The following is a 21,166-nucleotide window of genomic DNA, read 5'->3' on the forward strand; positions in this document are numbered from 1 at the left end:
TTTTTTTTTTTTTTAATTTATTTCAGAGAGAGAGAGAGACAGACAGACAGACAGACAGACAGCATGAGCAGGGGAGGGTCTGAGAGAGAGGGAAACACAGAATCTGAAGCAGGCTCCAGGCTCTGAGATAGCTGCCAGCACAGAGCCTGACGCAGGGCTTGAACCAATGAACTGTGAGATCATGACCTGAGCCAAAGTTGGATGCTCAACTGACTGAGCCATCCAGGAACTCCTGTTGATTGTTCCCTATACTGTGGCAGAAGGCTTTTATTTCATGAAATTCCAGTAGTTCGTGTTTGTTTTTGTTTATTCATGGCAAATAATTTTTTTTAATGTACTGTTGTATTTAATTTGCTAGTATCTTGTTGAGAATTTTTGCATCCAGGTTCATCATGGATATTAGCCTCTAACTCTCATTTTGAGTGGGGTCTTTGGTTTTGGAATCAAGGTAATGGCGGCTTCATTGAGTGAGTTTGCAAGCTTTCCTTCCATTTCTATTTTTTGGAATAGTTTAAGAAGAAAAGGTAGTAACTCTTCTAATTCCCCTGGGAAGCCATCTGGCCCAGGACTCTTGTTTGTTGGGAGACTACCGATAACTGATTCAATTTCTTTGCTGGTTATGGGTCTGTTCAAGTTTTCTATTTCTTCTTGTTTCAGTTTTGGTAGTTTAGGAGTTTCTAGGAATTTGTCTATTTTTTCCAGGTTGCTCAGTTCACTGGCATATAATTTTTCATAGTATTCGCTTATAATTGTTTGTATTTCTGTGGTTTTGGTTGTGATGTCCTCTTTCATTTGTGATTTTATCTATTTGGGTCCTTTCTCTTTTCTTTTTGATAAGTCTGGCTAGGGGTATATCAATTTTGTTTATTCTTTCAAAGAAGTAGCTTTTACTTTCATTGATCTGTTCTACTTTCTTTTTTGTTGTTTCTATATAGTTTATCTGAGCTGGCTTTAGGCTTCACTTGCTGCTTCTTTTCTAGCCCTTCTAGGTGTAAGATTAGGTTGTGTATTTGGGACTTTTCTTTCTTTAGATAAGCCTGAGTTGCAAAGTACTTTACTGTCAGGACTGCCTTTGCTGCATCCCAAAGGGTTTGGACTGTCATGTTTTCATTTTCATTTGCTTCCATGTATTTTTAAATTTCTTCTTTAATTTCTGGTTAACCCATTTATCTTTAGTAGGATGTTCTTTAACTTCCATGTATTTGAGGGCTTTCCAAAATTTTTTTTTGTGGTTGACTTCAAGTTTCATAGCTTTGTGGTCTGAAAATATGCACAGTATGATCTAGTCTTTTGGTACTGGCCGAGGCCTTATTTGTGACCCATATGTGATCTACTCTGGAGATTGTTCCATGTGTACTCTAAAAGAATGTATATTCTGCAGCTTTCGTGTGAAATGCTCTGAATATATAACAGTATGTTTCCTTTATATGGTATTATAATAAACATTCTATAAAATTGTTAGTGGAAGCCTTAGAAAAGAATAAGGTCTGTTTGGAGAACAGCATTTATCATTGCTCAAAATACTTCAAAAAATGTTGCAGATTTTAAGATTTAAGATTTACTGGTCTACAATAAATAGCTGTGAAAAATGTTCTTCAAATTTTAAAAAGATAAAGTAAATTTTCTTCACCTGCTACATTACTGGACCTTTTGATTGAGAATGTCATTCAAGTTTTATAAAATGATAACTTTGAGTATACATTAAACACCTCTAAAACATGTACATTTAAAAAATAGTACTGTCATGACATGCATTTATGCTACTTTCCAGATTCAGATAAAAGTAAATGAGAAATGAAAAGGCCTTAAACATTATTAATCCTTTACCACATGAAAAGTACAAATATTAGCAGAATACTCACTAAGTATAATGCAAATATTCCCTGGTTTGTATGGCACATCATTAGTTATACCAACTAATGTGGGATTTATTTGATGAACTGCATTAAGCTATCAGAACATTTGTTGCAACTCAGGTAGAAAGAACCAAGGATATCACATAATTTTATTCTGTAGCCAAGAAAGATATTGCAACTAATAGATGCCAATCCTCAAATCTGAAACACTTAGACATTATTGGAAGAGTAAGACATATTTGGAAGAGTTTCTGCATAGAAGGGGTTTTTTTTTAGACTAACATACAGTTAGGTAAACTCAGTTTCTTTTGTTCAACAGTGCCTCATCTCCACTGCAAAAAGCTTGGTTTCCAGTTACACTATTCAATGTCCGCCTTACATTAAGTTGTATTTTGTTGGCATTGCATAAAGCAATTATGTTATGAAAGTCCTCTAGATCACTATGTTCAAATGTAATAGCTGGTTTCATTAATGTTCCCAGAACAACAGAACCCTCTCCAATAATTTTCAGGTTGATAAATTTGATTTTCCAAGTATTTTCCACAACAGGGCAATGCATGAGTCCAAAAATTTGTTCAAAAATGCCCAAACAAGTGTTCCCCTGGTGGAGGGTCCCAGAAATTCCAATCATAACTAGACCATAGGGAGAAGAAGCACATTTTCAGTCTACAGGGATCTAGGGGGACTGAGAAAAAGATACTCTTCTTTCACTAGTGACAGCAGATGAAGGCTCATAATTTCTGCTCCACTCAGAGTAGTCTATCACATTTTGTTCAGAGGTGTTGTAAGCAAATGTAAGCTTGACAAGCCAGAAGTGTGGTGGCCACAGAAAAGGCTTCTGAGTATTAAGAAGTTCAAAGAACCAGTGACAGGATTCTGCTAATTGACAAAAATCAACGTTTTCAGCTTTTTAATTTTCTTTTTCCTGCCATCGAAAGAGTCTAATGTCCTCTGTCTTAACTGGCTCTGGTATTTCCTTCAATTTCAGTTATAATTGTTTTTTCCAATAATCCTTTGTATGCTGAATAAGATTGTGTTTTACACTGGCTGGAGGTATAATTAACCAGTGTTGCCAAGTACTTAAATATAACTTCTCAGTAGATTTTCTACGCCGCAGAAGTTCTTCTATACTTTGTGTACCAATTTGCAGAAATGGCATCTTGGTGTTCCTTAGGCCACACTAGGTGGTTGGTGATGGTTTTGTATAGGGCCATGATATTGTCTCTGTCCAGAGGTTGAGCAGGTTATGACGGCCCTCCATCTAAGTAGTGGAGCCTAATATCTCAAACCCCCAAAATGGAGGGAGAGGATGCCGCAGTAATGTCATCCCTTTAGTCCCACTAAGTTGATGCCTTGGCCTATAATTTCAAAATATAAACATTTTATATCAAGGGGGAATTATTAAAAAGACTACTGGAAAGTGAATAATTATGGACAACAAATTAAGATTATGTAATACCACTGTACATTAAAAAATATACCCAGAAATTATGAGTCAAATGTAGTATCTTAGGGATATGTTATAATGTACATCTTAAAAGCCAAACAGGGAAAAATAAAATCCAAGTCTAGAACCATTGAAATAAAAAGAGCAACAGGAAGTTTTTAAAAAGCAAAGTATATCAGTGGAAAAATAAACAAGAAGGATGGCAGGAACAAGTACAGTAGATAAAAGATGATGAGATTCATTTTTAAATAGCAACTAACTAAAACAGAACAAATAAAAAAACCTAACAAAGTACCAGAAAAGTAGATAGGGAGAAAAAAAAGAAATCTTCTTTGAGATTTTACCCAAACCTGTCACTTGTACACTAATAACACTGAAAGTAAGTGAAAACAATGCTTCCGTAGCTTTTACTGACAACTTTTCCTTCATGTTTTTGTTTCTTTCTCCAAAAAGACTGCAGACTGTGTTATGGACAGAATGCTTGTGTCCCTCCAAAATTCCTGTTGAAACCTAGTGTGACTATCTTTGTAGACAAGGGCTTCTAAGGAAGTAACTGAGGGTAAATGAGGTCATTTGGAAAGGACCTGACCTGACAGGATTAGTGTTTTTAAAAGAAGAGACATCACAGAGCATATTCTCTCTCCAGGCATGGACTCTGAAGAAAGACCATGTGAGGATGTAGAAGAAAAGGGGCCATCTGCAACCCAAAGGGAGAGCCCACACCAGACCGCAATGCTGCCGCCGCCTTGAGCTGGGACTTTGAGTCTCCAGAACTGTGAGAAAAACATTTCTGTCATTTAAGCCAACTGGTCTGTGGTATTTTGTTATGGCAGCCAGAACTGACTAAGAAGAATGTGTCAATAGCTTTTTCCTTTCAAAGTAATTTTCTTTCATGTATTTACTGCAAAATGTAAATTATTTAATAGAATGTTTGACAAAAGATATTTTGTAATAAGACCACTTCAAAAAATAAAAACATGATGCATTTTTTCCTTATTTAATCTAAAATGTTTCAGATATACAAAAAGTCATATTGAATGATATATAAAAATGCTCATTTACCTAACAGCTGGTTTAAGAAAAAAATATAAGAAATCATTTGAAACCCCTTGCATTTATTTATCTACTCTTCTCATCTTTTTCTATGCTACTCCTATACAAATAGAAGGCTCCATAAAAATAGAGAGTGTGTTCTACAGATTTTTATACTTTGTGGGGCTTCCTTTATTATTTGTCTTTTCATTCAACAGGTTTTAAGATTTATTCACATATGTGCTCTAGTACCTTAAAGTATACTATTCTATTGTAGGACATACTACAATTTCATTGAAGGATGTTAGGTTGTTTTCAGATTCTTGAGGCTATTATAAATGATACTACAATGAGGCTGACTAGTGAAAATGGGAAAGAATTGTCCTATAGTATAATCACCAAGAGGCAGAATTTTGAGTTTTAGAATATGCTCATATTTAAGGTAATATTAACCTGTTTTTTAAAGTGTTTCTACCAGTTTACATTCCCACAGTAGGCTTGAAAATTAACATTGTTCTATACCCTTGACAAAATTTGATATTTACTCAAAACCAGTGTTATTCCAGATATCACAATGTCTTCTACTTCTGCATTACTATAGCACTTAAATGTCTATACTACATGTTTATCACAAAATATACTCTGACTTCTGTGTGAATTTTATATTCTTTACTGATTACAAGCTCTTTGAAGGCAGAAAGGGTCATTGCCCCCCTTTTCATCAAATCCTCCAGTGTTTAGTACTAAGCAGAGAAAAGAGTAAATGGCATAATTTTTGTATAGTACCTGAGTAACATTGACATATTCCTTAAGTTCATTAGCTGAGAGCCAAGACCATCATCTTAGGTATTTTTATAATGCCCACATACCTAATACAGTACCTGACATATAGGTTCTGCAGTCAAGAGTAGCTGAATAAATATTTTTTAAAAAGTGGGGGCAGGATAGAGGGAAGGATTCATAGGATTTCCTTTATGTTGTTCTAAACCTGATAGATGATTTAGAAGGTAATGACATTTTCTAGGAATCTTCTAGGAAATTTACAGGTCAAATTGCTAAATACTGCAGCCTTATCAAACCCAAGCTGTATGGAATTTAGAATAAAGAACATTTGCCTGAGTCAGTTTGAGGTATTATTGAAAGCACCATCAGAAAGATTCTGTTTTATCATTTCATGTTTATGAAGACTTTAAACAGCTTAGTGAGCTGCTGTATAACTTCAAAATGATTTAAGTGTTTGTTGAGTACTTAATTTATGTTAAATACAGACCTTTAAGAAATGAATACAAAATCAATCTATTCTGGAAAAGTGTAGTCACCATTTAAGGTGATGACAAGGAAGTTTAGACTGCATCCTGCTGGCTAAAGTGAGCCAATTAACATTAAGCGACCTTACATGAGTCATATTTTAGCCACAACTGTGATGGATGGATTGGAGAAAAGCAATTATTAAGTGGTTATATGAATAGTCTATGAGAATTTTTCAAAGTGGGGTGTGTACAACCCAGCCAAGATGATTCACTCAGAAGAATTTTAAAAATCAGCATTGGGATATAATTCACATACCATACAATTCACCCATTTAAAGTGTATAATTTTATGTTTTTTAGTACAGCCATGGGGTCGTCCAACCATCACTACAATTTAATTTTATGACATTTTAGTTCCCCTAAGAGAGTCTTTTTGGAATGGAATCAACAATATGTTTCTTTTGTGACTGGATTCTTTCACTTAGAAGAATGTTTTCAAGGTTCATCCATTTTGTAGGATGTATCAGTACTTCATTGTCTTTTTTACAACTGAATACTATCCCATTGTATGGAAATATCACATTTTATTTATCTATTCATAAGCTGACAGCCATTTCCACCATTGGCTGTTATGAATAATGCAGCAATGGATATTTGTGTGAAAGGTTTTGTGTAGGTGTATGTTTTCATTTAACTCTATATTTAATCATTTGATAAGCCACCAAACTATTTCCCAAAGTAGCTGCATTCATACTATATTCCTACCAGCAACATATCAAAGTTGTAATTTCTCCATATCCTCACCAACACATTATTTTCCTTAAAAGATTTTTTTTTGAATTGTAGCCACCCTAATGAGTGTAAAGTGATATCTATTGGTTGGTTTGTATTTTCCTAATGACTAATGATGTTCAGCAGTTTTTCATGCTGTATAATAGAACATGTAGTATATATTATAATATATACATATATTGGAGGATATCTGCTCAAATATTTAGTATTAATAAAGTGAATGGTCAAAAAAGTTCAGAGACTAATGGTTTAAGTGAAGGATGACAAATGCCAGAATTTATATCCAGTCACTGGATTTGTGACTAAAGTATCAAATGGAGTGAGATGGGAAAGATGTGGTTCTGGCCAGTGTGGGACACAATTACAAGGATGACGTCCTCCTCTGAAATCCTAATGCTCCTAATGCCTGTTGGTGGAGGTCATTGAGAGAACGTGGCTCTGCCTGACAGGAAAGCTGGACCTGAGCAGCTGGAGGCTCCTCACCTCCTTCCCATCCATGGAATGTGAATTTTGCTTATTTCCCTGAGCTATAAGCTGCCCCAAAGACATGCCTTGAAATAGTAATGTGTTTTTGAGACTATCTGAATAGTATATATGATTGAGCTCAATTAAGCTTCTATATAAACTATGATGCCAACAGATGTGTGGAAAGATCTACTCATCTTGTGACCACCCAACACAGGCTTCTTAAGTAAGTTCCCTTGCTTATTAAAATGACCCCTACCAATGTGAAGAGGTCTACTTCTTTCCTCAGTCTTTCCTGGCCCTCTGTGTTCAGAGGCCAGTTTATGAATGAACCTTACTGCACTCATCTGGCCCTGGGCATTACTGCCCTGAAGGTCAAACCACAGGATAAAATAAGGGGTAAGAAACAAGAATAGGGTTTTCCTTTGTTTCTAAGGCCTGGCCCTCAACAGTTAACATTTAGTGATCAAACTAATCACTGACTATTGATTCAAATAATCATTGACCATTGATTCAGACCTTTACAGGAGAATGGCTGAAATTCTAAGAAGAAAACAGAACTAGATATCAGGAAACGGTAACTTCGTGAGGTACAGGTGAGATAGAGCAGGAACTGGACTCAGGTCCCCTAATCTGACTGAGAAATCTAGCATTCCTTGCCTTCTCCATAAGGAGAAAACAAAAAAGTTAAAACTCTATGCTTCTTAAGTAGCATATCTTGCAGGAATGTGGAGGGAGGATGCTTACTGAAAGGAACATGCTTACTACCATGACTGGTGAAGAACAGATCAAACCAGTCTGCACCAAGATGTACCCTAGTGCTGAACTTTCACTGACTTTTTCTCTCATTATAATACTAAAAATTATACCTGGGGATGGAGATTTAACATGTTAATTAGACATGCAATGTATGAAGACTCATGACTTTTTAATGCATAGGTGCTAATAAACCGCTGCCTCTACTTGCTTTGACATCACCCTTTCCCCACCCAAGTTTCTTTTAAAAACTCTCCCTGACCTTGCTTCGGGAGGGGGTGTCAGCCCGAGGACACTTCTTTGTGTTGCCTCTCTGTGCTCAAGCATAATCAGCAATAAAACCTTGCTGGAAATTCCCATTTGGCCTCTTGACAATTTCTATTGCTGAGAGAGCCCAAGGGCCCAGTGTAGTTTCCACATCTCCACCTAAGTAGTGAAAGGGATGGTAGGGATTGCAGGGAGTACAGTGCAGCGCCTCTAAGTATGATTTGCACTGCTTGCAGGCTGGATACCTGCTGTGTCTTAAAACATACATGTGCCTGGGACCCTGACCCAGATCTCACCAACCTGGGGTAGGGGTGCTGGGACATGTGCACTTTCAACAAGTCCCCAGATCATTCTTGTACATATTAAAGCCTGAAAATGACTACTTTGATGAGTAGAAAAGGAGGTCTTGAACAGAGGCTGGAGAGGGCTGACCATGAAACCCTACGTTTAGAGTACTAGCTTTACCAGAAGGAGAAATGAAACTTAAGTATTAAAACTTGTCCCTCCACCTCCAAAAAAGAAGAAAAAAGTGCTTTAGCAACACTGCCATGAAAACAACTAAAGAAGATGACTCCTACACAGCAGAGCTATGCAGAGAGAACTACACTGTACTGATAATAATCAGTTTTAATAATGAATGCTAATATGGTTTGGATAGAAGACAAGAATAAATGAAAGAAAAGCTTGCAAGCGACCAGGTGTGTCTGGTCATGAACAGTGTGTCTCTAAAAGCACCAATCTTTTAATTGAATGTTTAGTTTTTTCCTAATTCTATTTAATTTTTTTTCCAGTAGGGAACTCACATTGTTATACATGTATTTTGGAAACTAAAATTATCTAAGTGGTTCTGGCATTTAAGGCAGTCATAGCCAGGTGGTGGGCGTATGGAGAAAGGAACGACTGGGCTCACGCGGTGGTTCTCAATAACAGTGAGTAGCAGCGGGGTGGATTTTGACCCCACAAGAGATTTGGCAACATCTGCAGACATTTTGGTTGTCACACTAGGGGAATGATACTGGCATCTAGTGGGTCTACAGCCTAGCGATATTGCTAAACAAAAATTCAAAGGGTGGTCCCCACAACAGAGAACTATCTGGGCTAAAAATGCAGTAGTGTTGAGGCTGGCAATGCCAGGGCAAAATGTCAGGGCTAAAAGTGAGGACTAGTCTTGAAGATACTGGAAAACTTGTGGTGCACGTATTCCAGGATTTACTGAAAGTGCATTGTGACTCCTCCAAAGATACCCCACACGAGTCTCTATTTGATGTGGAGGGTATGAACTAACTCTTCTCTCCCTTTTTCTAAACTATTCTTTATCACATGCTTGGTTTTACATATTTGTTTCTAAATTGTCCTATTACTCTCAAAGGCATAACATCTTTTTCATTTTTAATAAACGAATACAATGACCTGGACAAAAAACACAGAGCTAGTGAAAGAACCTTAAAAACATTCTAGAACATAATCTTCACTTAAGTTTATGAAAGCTTGGTAATTTATCTGTGGAGAAGAAAACATCTTTTTTTAAAAAAAATTTTGTTTTCAAAGAAATTAGATTCCTGAAATGACGTGGTCATCTTATGTGACATAGGAGCACATTTCTTTTTGGTTATTGCCTTATTTAAAATCTTAAATCCATCATTTTGATCAGTTACACAAATAGGGGTGTTGTGTGGGGTTTTTTTTTTGTTCTCTGGATTTATGCTCAAAATGAGGAAAAATTAAAAATTTTATGCATTCTATTTTTAGTTCCAGTGTAAGGCATTTGTATAAAATAAGAGATTTTACTTTGATTAAAGTGCTTACTTGCTTGCTTTGGTCCCATGGTAAGAGATATACAAATAAATGAACACATTCATTTTCATGAGCCATTGACTTACTAATATATAGCCCATACACAAATAGAACAGAAGTGTGTTTTCAAAGTAGAAAGTAAACAGAAGCATAAATCTACAGCAAGGAAAGAACCTAAAACTCGTATGCTGCTCTATGCTTACTACTGTTCCTTTTTAACTTCCACTCACCTTTCCCCTGGATCTTTTGTAAGAATGACTGTGAGAAAGACCAATCTATTGAAAAATAACAACTGGAAAACCCCTAGTAAAACTGACAGAATAAAACCCAACTTTTGAAGGTCATTCTTGCATCTAGTTATTCAACTTTTTTTCTCCTCTTACCTTATATAATGTAGTTTACTGTTTATGTGAAGTATCCCCAATTAAAGTAGGGGAATGCATTTGCTTTAAGATTTCATAGTTTAGTTGGGTAAATGAAGAATTCTGTCAATTTTCTGTTTACTTTCTGGTCATCAATAAGATGACCTATTCTCTTATAATATTTGTTGTCTTTGAAAATTAAACGCCATTCTGCCTTGTAAAGTGAGCTGGCCTGGCCCTTTCTATTCTCAATGATTTTTCAGTAGTCTATGAACTACCTAGTTAATAGTAATGCTTACATGGGGAGTATCCAATTCATGTTAATAATAATTATAAATTTACAAAAGCAAAAGAATCTTTCATTAAACCATGTCTCCTTTCTTCTTACTACTAGTCTATTTTTTATAAACTTATGGCAAGACATACACATATTCCCTTCCTCCACTTCCTTACTACTTTCCAATCCCTCCTCAAAGATGACCAAAGTGGCTTCTCCTATCACTCCATAAACTGCTCTCACCAAGGGTGAGATATGACCTCCCTGCCACTTCATAGGAGATATTTTTTGTACTAATTTTACATGACCTCTTTCCTCTTTATCCCCTTTCCTTGGCACAACATTCTCTCTGTTTTTTTCTTAACTGACAACAACAAAACCCCCCTGTTTCTCAAGTGTCCACTTTGGTCTGCTTCTGAGTGCTGAGCATTGCAACATTTGGATATTTTCAACATATGAAAACTAGATGATGAGCTCAGAAAAGCCAGCTCAGACCCCACAATCCCCAGCTGCCAAAGCCGTCATTGAGCCACTAGGACCATCCATTCTAGATTCTCAAGATCTCTCAAATACTTCCACTTCTACCCATCTCTTGTATAACTAACTTAGTTATTTTTCCTCTGCATTATTACCCCTGCCTTTAAAATTCGGCTCTCTGCTTCCAGTAGTCTCCTCCTCTAATACTTTCTTCCTGTTGCAACATAAGTAATTTCTAAAGCACAATTTGGTCACATTACTTACCTGCTTAAACTGTTATCCTAAGGATGCTGGGGAACCAGTGAAGCATTCAGAAGTCTTACACATGACAAGAGCTTTCGTTATTTGACCTCTGCTTATTTCCACAGGGGAATGTATCCTGTCCTTTTTCAATATTTTTGTGCTCAAGTCACATTTGATAACTTATATGTTATGTATTTCAGTGCTTTCTCCTCTAAGCATTTTTGATCCTTGGCTGCATCATTTTCTCTTTCCATACCATGCCTAATTGCTGTTCATCCTTTAAGTTTCAAATTAGATACCACAATGCCTCTTCCACCTACAAGGTCAGGAGCTAAATGTCCCTTCTTATACTGCCACAGCACTCTGGACTTATACTTCCTGTACTCTAATCAAACTCTATTACAATTACTTGAATATTTTGTATCCAGAGAGTGTCTGGGTTTCATTTGCCTTTCTGTCTCAAGAGCCTAAAATAGTCTGAGGTATAATAGGCACATAATACATATTTATTAAATACATATATCATTAATAATCCATGGTATCAGGCATGTAGAGGAGCCAGTTAATATCAAGACCTGGTTGATTAGAGCCTGATGAAACTATTTCTATTATTGCACCAATAAGAAATTCACAAGGACATCAAAGCAGCTTCCAAAATCCTTAACTAGTCAGTGGCAATATAGGCAATGCAGACAGGTTTAAAATTGGCAAAACTGGACAGAATACAATGCCCTTAGAACAGAGTTTTAAGTAAGACAGGAACACAATAAAATATGATCTTTAGAGAGATCAATCTGACAACAGAAAAGAAACTTGTGGGACTACATTTGGACCACAGTTCTACTATACATGGTCTTGATTAGCTAGAAAAACCCACATGGTCCACTTAGCTCCTCCCTGAGAATTAGGGAAGTCTCTGTCCCACGTACTGTGAATAGTGGATCCCTGGGAATATTCTCATATATTCAGCATCAAATATAGCCTGGGATATGGTAAAAGCTCAGTAAAATGAAAAAATAAATACATGAATAAAAAAGTTTGTTTTCAAACCAGGATGTCTAACACTCGTTTAAAAACTATGAGCTATCAGTACAAACAAAACCAAAAAACTAAAGCCTGCCATTTGCAACATCCATGGTGTATACAGGGTCTAATGCTACATGAAATGAGTCAAGACAGAAAAAAATACCATATACTTTCACTTATATGTGGAATCTAAAAAACAAATGAAAAAACAAATAAGCAAAAAGCAGACAGACCCATAAATACGGAGAATTAATGGTTCTCAGAGGGCAAGGGGGTGGAGAATGGGCAAAATGGGTGAAGGAGATAGGAGGAATAGGTTTCTAGTTATGGAATGAATAAGTTATGGGGGTGAAAAGTACAGCATAGAGCATACAGTCAATGGTACTGTAATAGTGTAGCGGTGATGCTTGTGGGGAGCAGAGCTATGTGGTACATGTGAAACTAATGTAACATTGTGTACCAACTATACTTCAATTAAAAAAATTAAAAACAAAAAAGTAGGCCTGTATTACAGACTGAGTAGTAAATATAAATTTTAGAAACGTATTCATTGTATGTGTCCTGTGTGTCAGCCATGTGTCAGCTTCCAATATGTAGTGCAAAACGCAGCATACTGCATTTTGCTCCACTTATACAATAGATCTTCCAAGGCAGTCTTATCCTTGCTGCCAAAATATAGAATATTACTAAATATAAAGGTTAGTAAGATTATTTTACAAAGTGCTTTTTTTCCAAAGTCAAAAGCACTATCAAAATGACTTACCTGAGACAATTTTGTCGTAGTGGCAGGCAGAAGTGGACGACTAAATTTCTTCTGAGATCCAATGGCTGCTGGAAATGGTGGTGCAGAAAATACAGCTGCAACACAATTAATTTTGTTTATCCATCCTTGCATTTCCTCTGGACTCCTGTGAGAAACAGATACATTTACATCAGGGTATTTTTCTATCCAAATGTATCACACCTTGCCCATTTTCATTATCGATTTAAAATGGTCCATAAAGTCATTTATATTTCTTGGTACAACTGATCCTTGACAAAATTTCACTGAGGTTAACATTTTCAACAGAAATTATCACAGTAATTAAAGACCCTGATACCTATGATCATTACAGTATAAGGCTGTGATTACCCCTCAAGGATACAGAAGCGGAAAAAAGCAAAATCACTTGACAATAAATACTAAGTCTCTGCTTTGTTTGATATTAGGCTTAGTCAAAAATTAATTTAAAAATTAGCTCATCTCTTTCATTCACATAATTCAATTTTAAAATGCAACTGAGGAACCAATTGATAGAATTTAAAAGGAATAGAAAAGGGAACAACCACTTGCAAAGCAGCTTTGACAGTTTCTTGAAAAGTTAACTATATAAATTTATCATACAACCCAGCAGTTCTACTCCCTAGGCATACACCCAAGAGAAATAAAAACACAGGCGTAAAAAGATCTACGTGTGTATGTTCACAGCAGCATTATTTATAAGAGTCAAAAGGGAAAACAATCCAAATGTCTGTCAACTAGTGAATGAATAAAAGAAAAATGTTAATATACATCCATACAGTGGAATACTACTCAGTGATAAAGGCATGAAGTGCAGGTACATGTTACAACATGGTGAACCCCCAAAACTTTATGGTAAGTGAAAAAAGCCGATACATTTCACATCATATGTTCCATGTATATGAAAAATCCAGAAAAGGGAATACTATAGAGACACAGAGGAGATTACTGGTATCTAGGGTTGGGGTGAAATGGGGGAGGGACTACAAAACTGGGGATGGAGGATCTCTTTGGAGTGATGAAAGTGTTCCAAAACTGGATTGTGGTGAAAATGGCATAGTTCTGTAAATTTTCTAAAAATTATTGAACTGTGCACTTCACACAAGTGAGATTAAGTAAAATACTTTTCAAAAGGATGTTAAAAATCCACTTGAAAGGATGTGGAAATCATCTGATTTCATTAACATACTCTTAACTTGTATGTCATATATTTGCAGAGATCAGCAGTGACTGACAAAACTTAATAAATATCTGTGAATTTTTATTCACATAAATAAATGGGAGAATGAGCCACGATAGATTAAGACAGACAAAATGTCAGCCCATCTATAATGATTTCCTTTACCAATTATTCTGAGAAACCACACTAACCTTAGACCACACTAAGGGATCAATTCCTCTTTGTACCCCATGTTTCTCTAATCTGATTTCTCTGGTGCTGTTAATTCAATTCACTGATTTCTGCATCACTTGTATCTGAAGTAATTAGAGCTGCTTAGTTATCATACTTGGTATTTTAGATTAAAAAAATGTTGGGGAACAGAATAATTTGAAGGACTCTGATGACTAATAGCTGTAATTATACATCTGGCTATGATTCCCTCTGTGGTATTAAAGCTGTCTTACTCCTACGCTAACAAAAAATCCTGTGTAACTTGGATTTCCTTACAACTTCCTCCTCACCTGATGTCAGCGATTTCATACCTCCAGAAATTCAACATTCACAAATCACCAGAGTACTTGCTGTTGTCCTTATCTCTTTTGTTGATCTTACATTGCTTTGATCACCAAGTATGTGGATACTTGTGTACACTATCTTGATGTCAAATTTTAATTCCAGTGCCAAATGCAGTCAATTGGTAGTGTTGAGAGAGGTTCTGAAGCCAAACTCAGGCTGTGCAAAGCATGCCATGAAGAATTAACACTGTCATAGACACTGATGCTATGCGTGCTCCTATAAAAATTCCTTTGGTAGAGGCTTGGTTCCGAAAATCCAAAGATTCTCACTTCACAAATCTGGAATTCTCTGTGTGAAATGCTCCATTTCTAATGTGAAAGTTGCCATGGACCCCTCATTGAACGGGCAATCCATCCCATTTCCTTGCTCACGATATAATTTTATCTTTTTCCTCTAGTTTAATCAGAGACAATAAGAGCTCAGGAGGAGAGAGAAGAGACAGAGAGAGGGAACAAAATGGAAATCTATACTTATTGAACAGTTTCTATGTGCCAGGCACTGTATGAAGTACTTTATATGCTTGATCTCATTTACTTCTCATAAGAACCTTATGAGATAAATATTATCATCTGTACTAATAATAAGCTAAGATTCAAAGAGGTTAAATTATATTCCTGGACAAAGAGCTAGGAAGTGGTGATTTGAATCCAGGTCTATTTTACTCTTTGTGTGATAAAACTTATATTGTACACCCCTTGTATTTTATTCGTAAAAACATTAACTTCTATAGATGGTTTGTGGCTGACTAAAAGTCACAGGGCTACCTTGTAGCGACAAAAAAAAATTGAACTTAGGTTTCTATTTCTGATTCTAGTTTTCTTAGGCACTTGTCCCTCTAGTGTAATCAGTTAATGACTTTGAATCCAACTTGAAAAATTTCCCCCGAAGATCCTGATTCCATTTGTTGGTATAAGGTGGTGTTACACAAACTAAAAAGCCAAACCAAATCAAACCAGTGAAACATACTGAGCTTGAAAAAGCAAGACCCTCCAGTCGGCTGTTTTAAGTTTAAGTACATTCGGCTTCTTCTCGTAGTCTATGGCCTTGGATGCCAGTGCATGATGCACGCTCACGGCGTTTTTCAAATCCTCTTCAGACAGGGCCTTTTCTGGTTTGTATTCATCCTACAGATGGATAGATGGATACAAAGAAAGCTAAGACAAGATCATGTTCAGATTTCATCTTCTCTTTTTGTGATAAGAAAAAAACCCCCTAAAACTAAAAGAAAAACACATTAGAAAATCCATGAATGCATGAAAAAAGTGAAATAGTGTAAAAACAACTCTGCTACTTCAGGTACCCATCAATAGAATTTTACTGATGGTGAAAACTTTGCCACTGTGTTCTTTAGCTCTAAAGATACTACATTCTCTTGCTACTTTCTTTTGAGTCTAATATTATCAAAAGAAAAATGAAATGTGAAATGATTCCTTCAACTGTTCTTTGAAAAAAAAGAGGAAAATCAGTTTAATAATCAGGAGAAGGCTTAACCCTATTATAATAAATTTGAAAAATGGATACAATTATAGATATAAAAAGGAAAGTGTCATATGTAGATGTAATTTTATCTTTGGGCACGAATTATACACAATAGAATCTATATAGGTTTTCTGCATGGCTTCCATCCAAAATAACAACAGAGAGTCCCAACTAGTATAATAAGACTTTAAAGCAAATTTGATTATTAATATCATATTATTATATCTATAGTTTTTCCAGGTCCAATAGAATAACAAAACAAAATCAACTGAATACAGTAGACACTGCAAAAATGTTTTAGGAGATGTTTTCTCGTGTTTAAGTTCTCCTCTTCACTCTTCCCATATTTTGTCAGACATGATGCTAAAAAAAGTTGCACTTCTATAAAGAAAACACACATGAGCATACAGCTCTCTCACCTAATTAGTAGCAAATCCTTAAGGAAGATATTGTCAATTCTCTTATCATAGTCTGGTTTTACATTTCCAAAAAAACAATTACACGCTCTCATTCCTCCTACTTCCTTCCTCCAGCCCCTCCATAAGTCAAGCAATTCAAATGTACTATTGCTATTAATTCAAACTGAGTCAGAAATAAACAGCAGCTGTTTCTCCTTAATGATCAGTCAGTGACAGTGATGAGAGACAAAGGGACAGAAAACCTAAAATATACAGTAAATACCATTTGGAATATAAAGATTACCCATATTTATAATATTAAATGATGCAACTTCTTTTCTTTATAGCTTATGAATATTTTATTTTATGATTTTTTAAAAATATAATTTGTTGTCAAGTTAGCCAACATACAGTGCAAACAGTGTGTTCTTGGCTTCAGGAGTAGGTTCTACTTTAAGATTGCAACAAGTCTATTTTATTAAGCTTCAGAGATTAAGAACTGTTGACAATGATGGTCATCTATAGAAGTATGATGAATAAAGAAAAAAATAAAAAGAAAAATTAAATACAATATATTTACATGTATCTGTTCTACAATTCCCATTAATGCAGAAAGCTGTAATCTAGTTATGTTTTGGGGTCTTGTCTTTTCTAAATGAGATTTTTCTTTTAAGCATTCCAAAGATTCACAAATCTCCTCAGGGAAGTATCAACTAGAGGAAGCAGTCCCTGCCAGCCTTAGGATCATGCTACAATAGAACCCTGTATAGCTGACCATCCACTTGATTTAACTTACTCTTAGTTCCAGATAGGAATCTGAAGTAGATAAATAATGGGGAGTGGGGATAAAATACCATGGCCAAAACGATCTTCAGAGAATTTATATGCTACCTCCATTTCCATACATACTGATCTCTAACACTTGATATTGGAGTTTGCACAGAGATCAGCCTAGAAAGTTCTATGAACCATTTTTGATATTCTAGGTCCATGATTTGGCCTAGAATTATCTTACTTCCTTCTCACTAGTTCCTTTTGATTAATTTTTTTGTCTGAATTTAAGATGATTACTTAGTTCTTTTTCCCCCCTACTTTTTCTTTAATTAAGAAAGAATTTAAAAGGCTCTAACTTTTCCTCTGAGTACAGGTTACACATAGTTTGAGAATAAAGAGTACTTTTTCATTGTTCTCTAGATAGTTTGCAGTTTTATGTTCTGATCTCTTCTTTGATCTTAGACATGTCAAATAGCATGTTTCTTAAGTTTGAAATTACCTAAGGTTTAGTTATTTACCATTATATATACCTAATTTTATTGGTTTGTGAACAGAGATTTTACAGCAGTCTATAAAATCCATTTTATTTTTTCAAAATTTGTTAAGGTTAATTTGTTAAGGTTTTCAGACCACATTTGATTTTTGTTAATGTTCCATGGATATACAGAAAAAAAATTATTCTCTGAGGGATGAGTACACATTTACATGTAAGTATATTGAGTCAGTCCCTTTATATTCTTACATCATTTTTTCTAAATCTTCATCCCATTGAGACAAATATACTGACCTCTCTCTTTTACTATATTGTATTTCAAATTCTATTTGCGTTTCTAATAGTTCTTGTTTTACATTTCAGTTGCTATGCTGCCTGATGTATTTAGGTTTATGACTGTTACCTACCTTAGATGATGGGATATTTATTATTTTAAAATGTTCTTCTTTTTTTGTAGTGTTTAGTTACATAAGATAGAAACTTAAAAGGCTTTCTCTCCCATAAAAATGTTCTATTTCTCTACTAATAGTTGACATCAACAAGATTTTAAAAATCATTTCACTTCCTTCTGTTGGGAGCCATTTCTGAACTCACTAGTTGAAAAAACTCCTTGTGAGGTTAAGGCAAGTTTGCAAGGCTCTTGCCATCAGATGATAACCGATATCCGCCGCCACTCAATTATTTCTGCTTGAAAACCGACCCATTGTTAATTGGTATCAGGAGTGACTTGTCCCCTTATTCTGGCCCTGGTATGATGACTGCACCTTGTGAAGGAATTTATTGTGGAAACTTCTTTAATGATTATGGGAGCAGACACCGTGTTTCCGACAGGTCCTGTTTTCCTCGATACTTCCCTTGAGCTATGAACAGGCTAATGACCCTTACTCATAAAAGATTGACCTTTATGTGTACAATTCTGTTTCTACTGCTGCGTTAGTCCAAGAGGTTCATACAGCTCAACATGTAAATCAACTAACCAAAAATGTTTCTCATACCCTATTCAAGAAATCATAGACAAAAAACTAGACACAAAGGTAAATGCACTTGAAGAGGCTACTGTATGTATTGGAAACGAGCTAAACTCTTTAAAGGTATGGTTGGCTCTCCAGTGACATAAGGAATATAACTGGACACTTAAGCCTTGCCCAGAGACAAAGAGCCTAACTTAGAGAGAAGAAACAGATAAGGGCAGAACATATGTTACTACATATACCTTTGCTAACTGGTGATGTATAGCAGTCCCTTCCCTAAGGCCTACATTCCACAAACACCTTCCCTTACACTGGCAGCTGTGATTGAGGATGGGTAAGAGTATCTATAACTGAACCTATGACTTAATCTTAGCGTTATTAAAATGTGTATGTTATCCTGTTTTTCACCAAGAACACCCCGTTATTTTCTTAGTTACTCAACCTCACTATAATTGGGGCAGTTCTGCAAGAATACTTCCGTAAAACCTGTTTCTGTACACTTTCCAAAGCATCTTATCACAGAGAACTATCCATTATAAAAATTCCATTTTGTGATGCCATATTATTGTTTGACCTATAAATAAAGACACCAAAACCGGCAGGACAGAGATTCCTGCCTGGTGATCAGAAAAAATCTCAGGGCTCTCTCACTCTCTCTTGCTGACATCACCCATCCTTCAGGGACCCCTGGACCGGCTGGAGCTGCACTCCGGCATCCCTGCCTCCTCCTCATCACTCCTAAACCTTGCTGAAATACTTTATTATGTTTGTTCTGTGATCTTATTAAAATTACCTGGTATTATATATTTTCTATTTTAAAAAACCTTATTTTGTACTTATATTACACATTCACTGAGTCTCTCCTTATTGTTTTAGATCTAATTGTTCACTTACTTTCTATTATCTTGAAGTCTTTTCTCATCCTTTGGTTATTTTCTCTCCTTTTGAGTATTTTTCTCAGGTGAATGATATACTCTAATCTTTATTACCAAATATATTTCACTTTCTTTGACAGGTTTAGAACTCTTGGTTGCAGTCCCCTTCCACTCAGTATCTGTAGATACTATTCTACCGTCTTCTGCCTTCCAGTTTTACAAAAGTCCAGTGCTAGTCTGATTCTTTTTTTCCATTTTACGATACTTCTATTTAGGAATCTTACAGAGGCTTCTTTTTATCCTTAGAATTTAGGAATTTTTGCTAGGCTATGCCTTAATATTCTTATCTACCCTGTTTCTAATGAAAGAATTCTTAACCCAATATGATTATTCACTTGGGCTGCTAACTGCTGCTAGAAATACTGAAACCAGGTGTGCAGATGTGTGACAGCACAGATTTCTGGTCTCCAGCTATTGCTGCACTTAGTGCCAACAGACAATTCTTTTTATTTTTTTAATAAAGTTTAAAAAAATTTAAATTTATTTTGAGAGAGAGAAAGAGATAGAGAGCACGAGTGAGGGAGGGGCAGGGAGAGGGAGAGAGAAAATCCCAAGCAGGCTCCACACCGTCAGTCATTGAGCCTGATGTGGGGCTTGAGCTCACAAACCCCAAGATCATGACCTGAGCTGAAATCAAGAGTCAGATGCTTAATGGAGCCACTCAGGCATCCCCAGACAATTCTTTCACATCTCCATGACAGTCTCTCTGCTGCATTCTGCCAAATGTTCACCATTCTCTTCCACACCTCAACTCACTACAACTGTGGCTAAGAGCATAGTTGCCTGGAGTTGGAAGTGTCTAGGTTCAAATGACTACTTCTAATATAATACTTAATGTGTTTGTGACCTTAGGTTAATTAAACTCATTAAGCTTCACTTTCTAAGATTGAGAAGCAGTGATAATACTTTCCTCATAGAATTGTGGGATGAAATTAAATGAGATACTCTTTGTTAAACTCTTAATGTTCACAGCATAGAGTAACCACTCAAATGCTAGCTGGTATAGTTTTCTTCTTTTCTTTTTTAAAAAAATGTTTTATTAATTTTTGAGGGGGGAAGGGGCAGAGGGAGAGGGGGACAAAGGATCTGAAGTGGGCTCTGCACTGACAGCTGTGAGACTGATGTGGGGCTTGAACTCACAAACCATGAGATCAGGACCTGAGCCGAAGTCAGATGCTCAACCAACTGAGTCACCCAGGTGCCCCTAGCTGGTATAAATTTCTAATAATTTCTTAGTAACATATGGCTTGGCCTTATATGAGGTCAAACTTGTAAATATAACATTTTCTGCTTACTATCCCATAAACACAAATGTTTGGAGATCACCTTTATCTCCTTTCTTTCTGAAACAGAAGAATCCTGTGTTCTCAGATCATCCTCCACATAACTTTCTTAGGAGCTTATTTCATTGATCATTATCTTTCTTTTATATTTTTAATCATTCTCTATTTATTGACTTCTTCCCCAAAGCCCATAAATATATTCAAAGTCTCTCTAACCTTTGTAAGATAATAGTCTCTTCTCAATATTGCTTTCTCCTCTGGTATCATCTC

At 35.9% G+C, this 21,166-nt stretch overlaps 1 protein-coding gene and 1 pseudogene across 6 annotated transcripts in view; both read right to left on the reverse strand.

Annotated features, from left to right (window-relative positions):
* The window catches only part of PSD3 (pleckstrin and Sec7 domain containing 3), a 593,010-nt gene that overhangs the window by 43,340 nt on the left and 528,504 nt on the right, over positions 1-21,166 (reverse strand). For all 6 annotated transcript variants that reach the window (XM_077773127.1, XM_077773129.1, XM_077773131.1 and 3 more), the window contains 2 exons: positions 15,530-15,687; positions 12,808-12,952 (listed from right to left, as the gene is read on the reverse strand). In XM_077773127.1, coding sequence (XP_077629253.1) covers positions 12,808-12,952; positions 15,530-15,687 — 303 coding nt within the window. The remainder of the gene's footprint in view (positions 1-12,807; positions 12,953-15,529; positions 15,688-21,166) is intronic.
* LOC144239085 (uncharacterized protein C3orf38 pseudogene) lies at positions 2,155-3,117 on the reverse strand (annotated as a pseudogene).

Source organism: Crocuta crocuta, unplaced genomic scaffold (assembly GCF_008692635.1).
Source record: "Crocuta crocuta isolate KB4526 unplaced genomic scaffold, BGI_CrCroc_1.0 scaffold177, whole genome shotgun sequence".
NCBI lineage: Eukaryota > Metazoa > Chordata > Mammalia > Carnivora > Hyaenidae > Crocuta > Crocuta crocuta.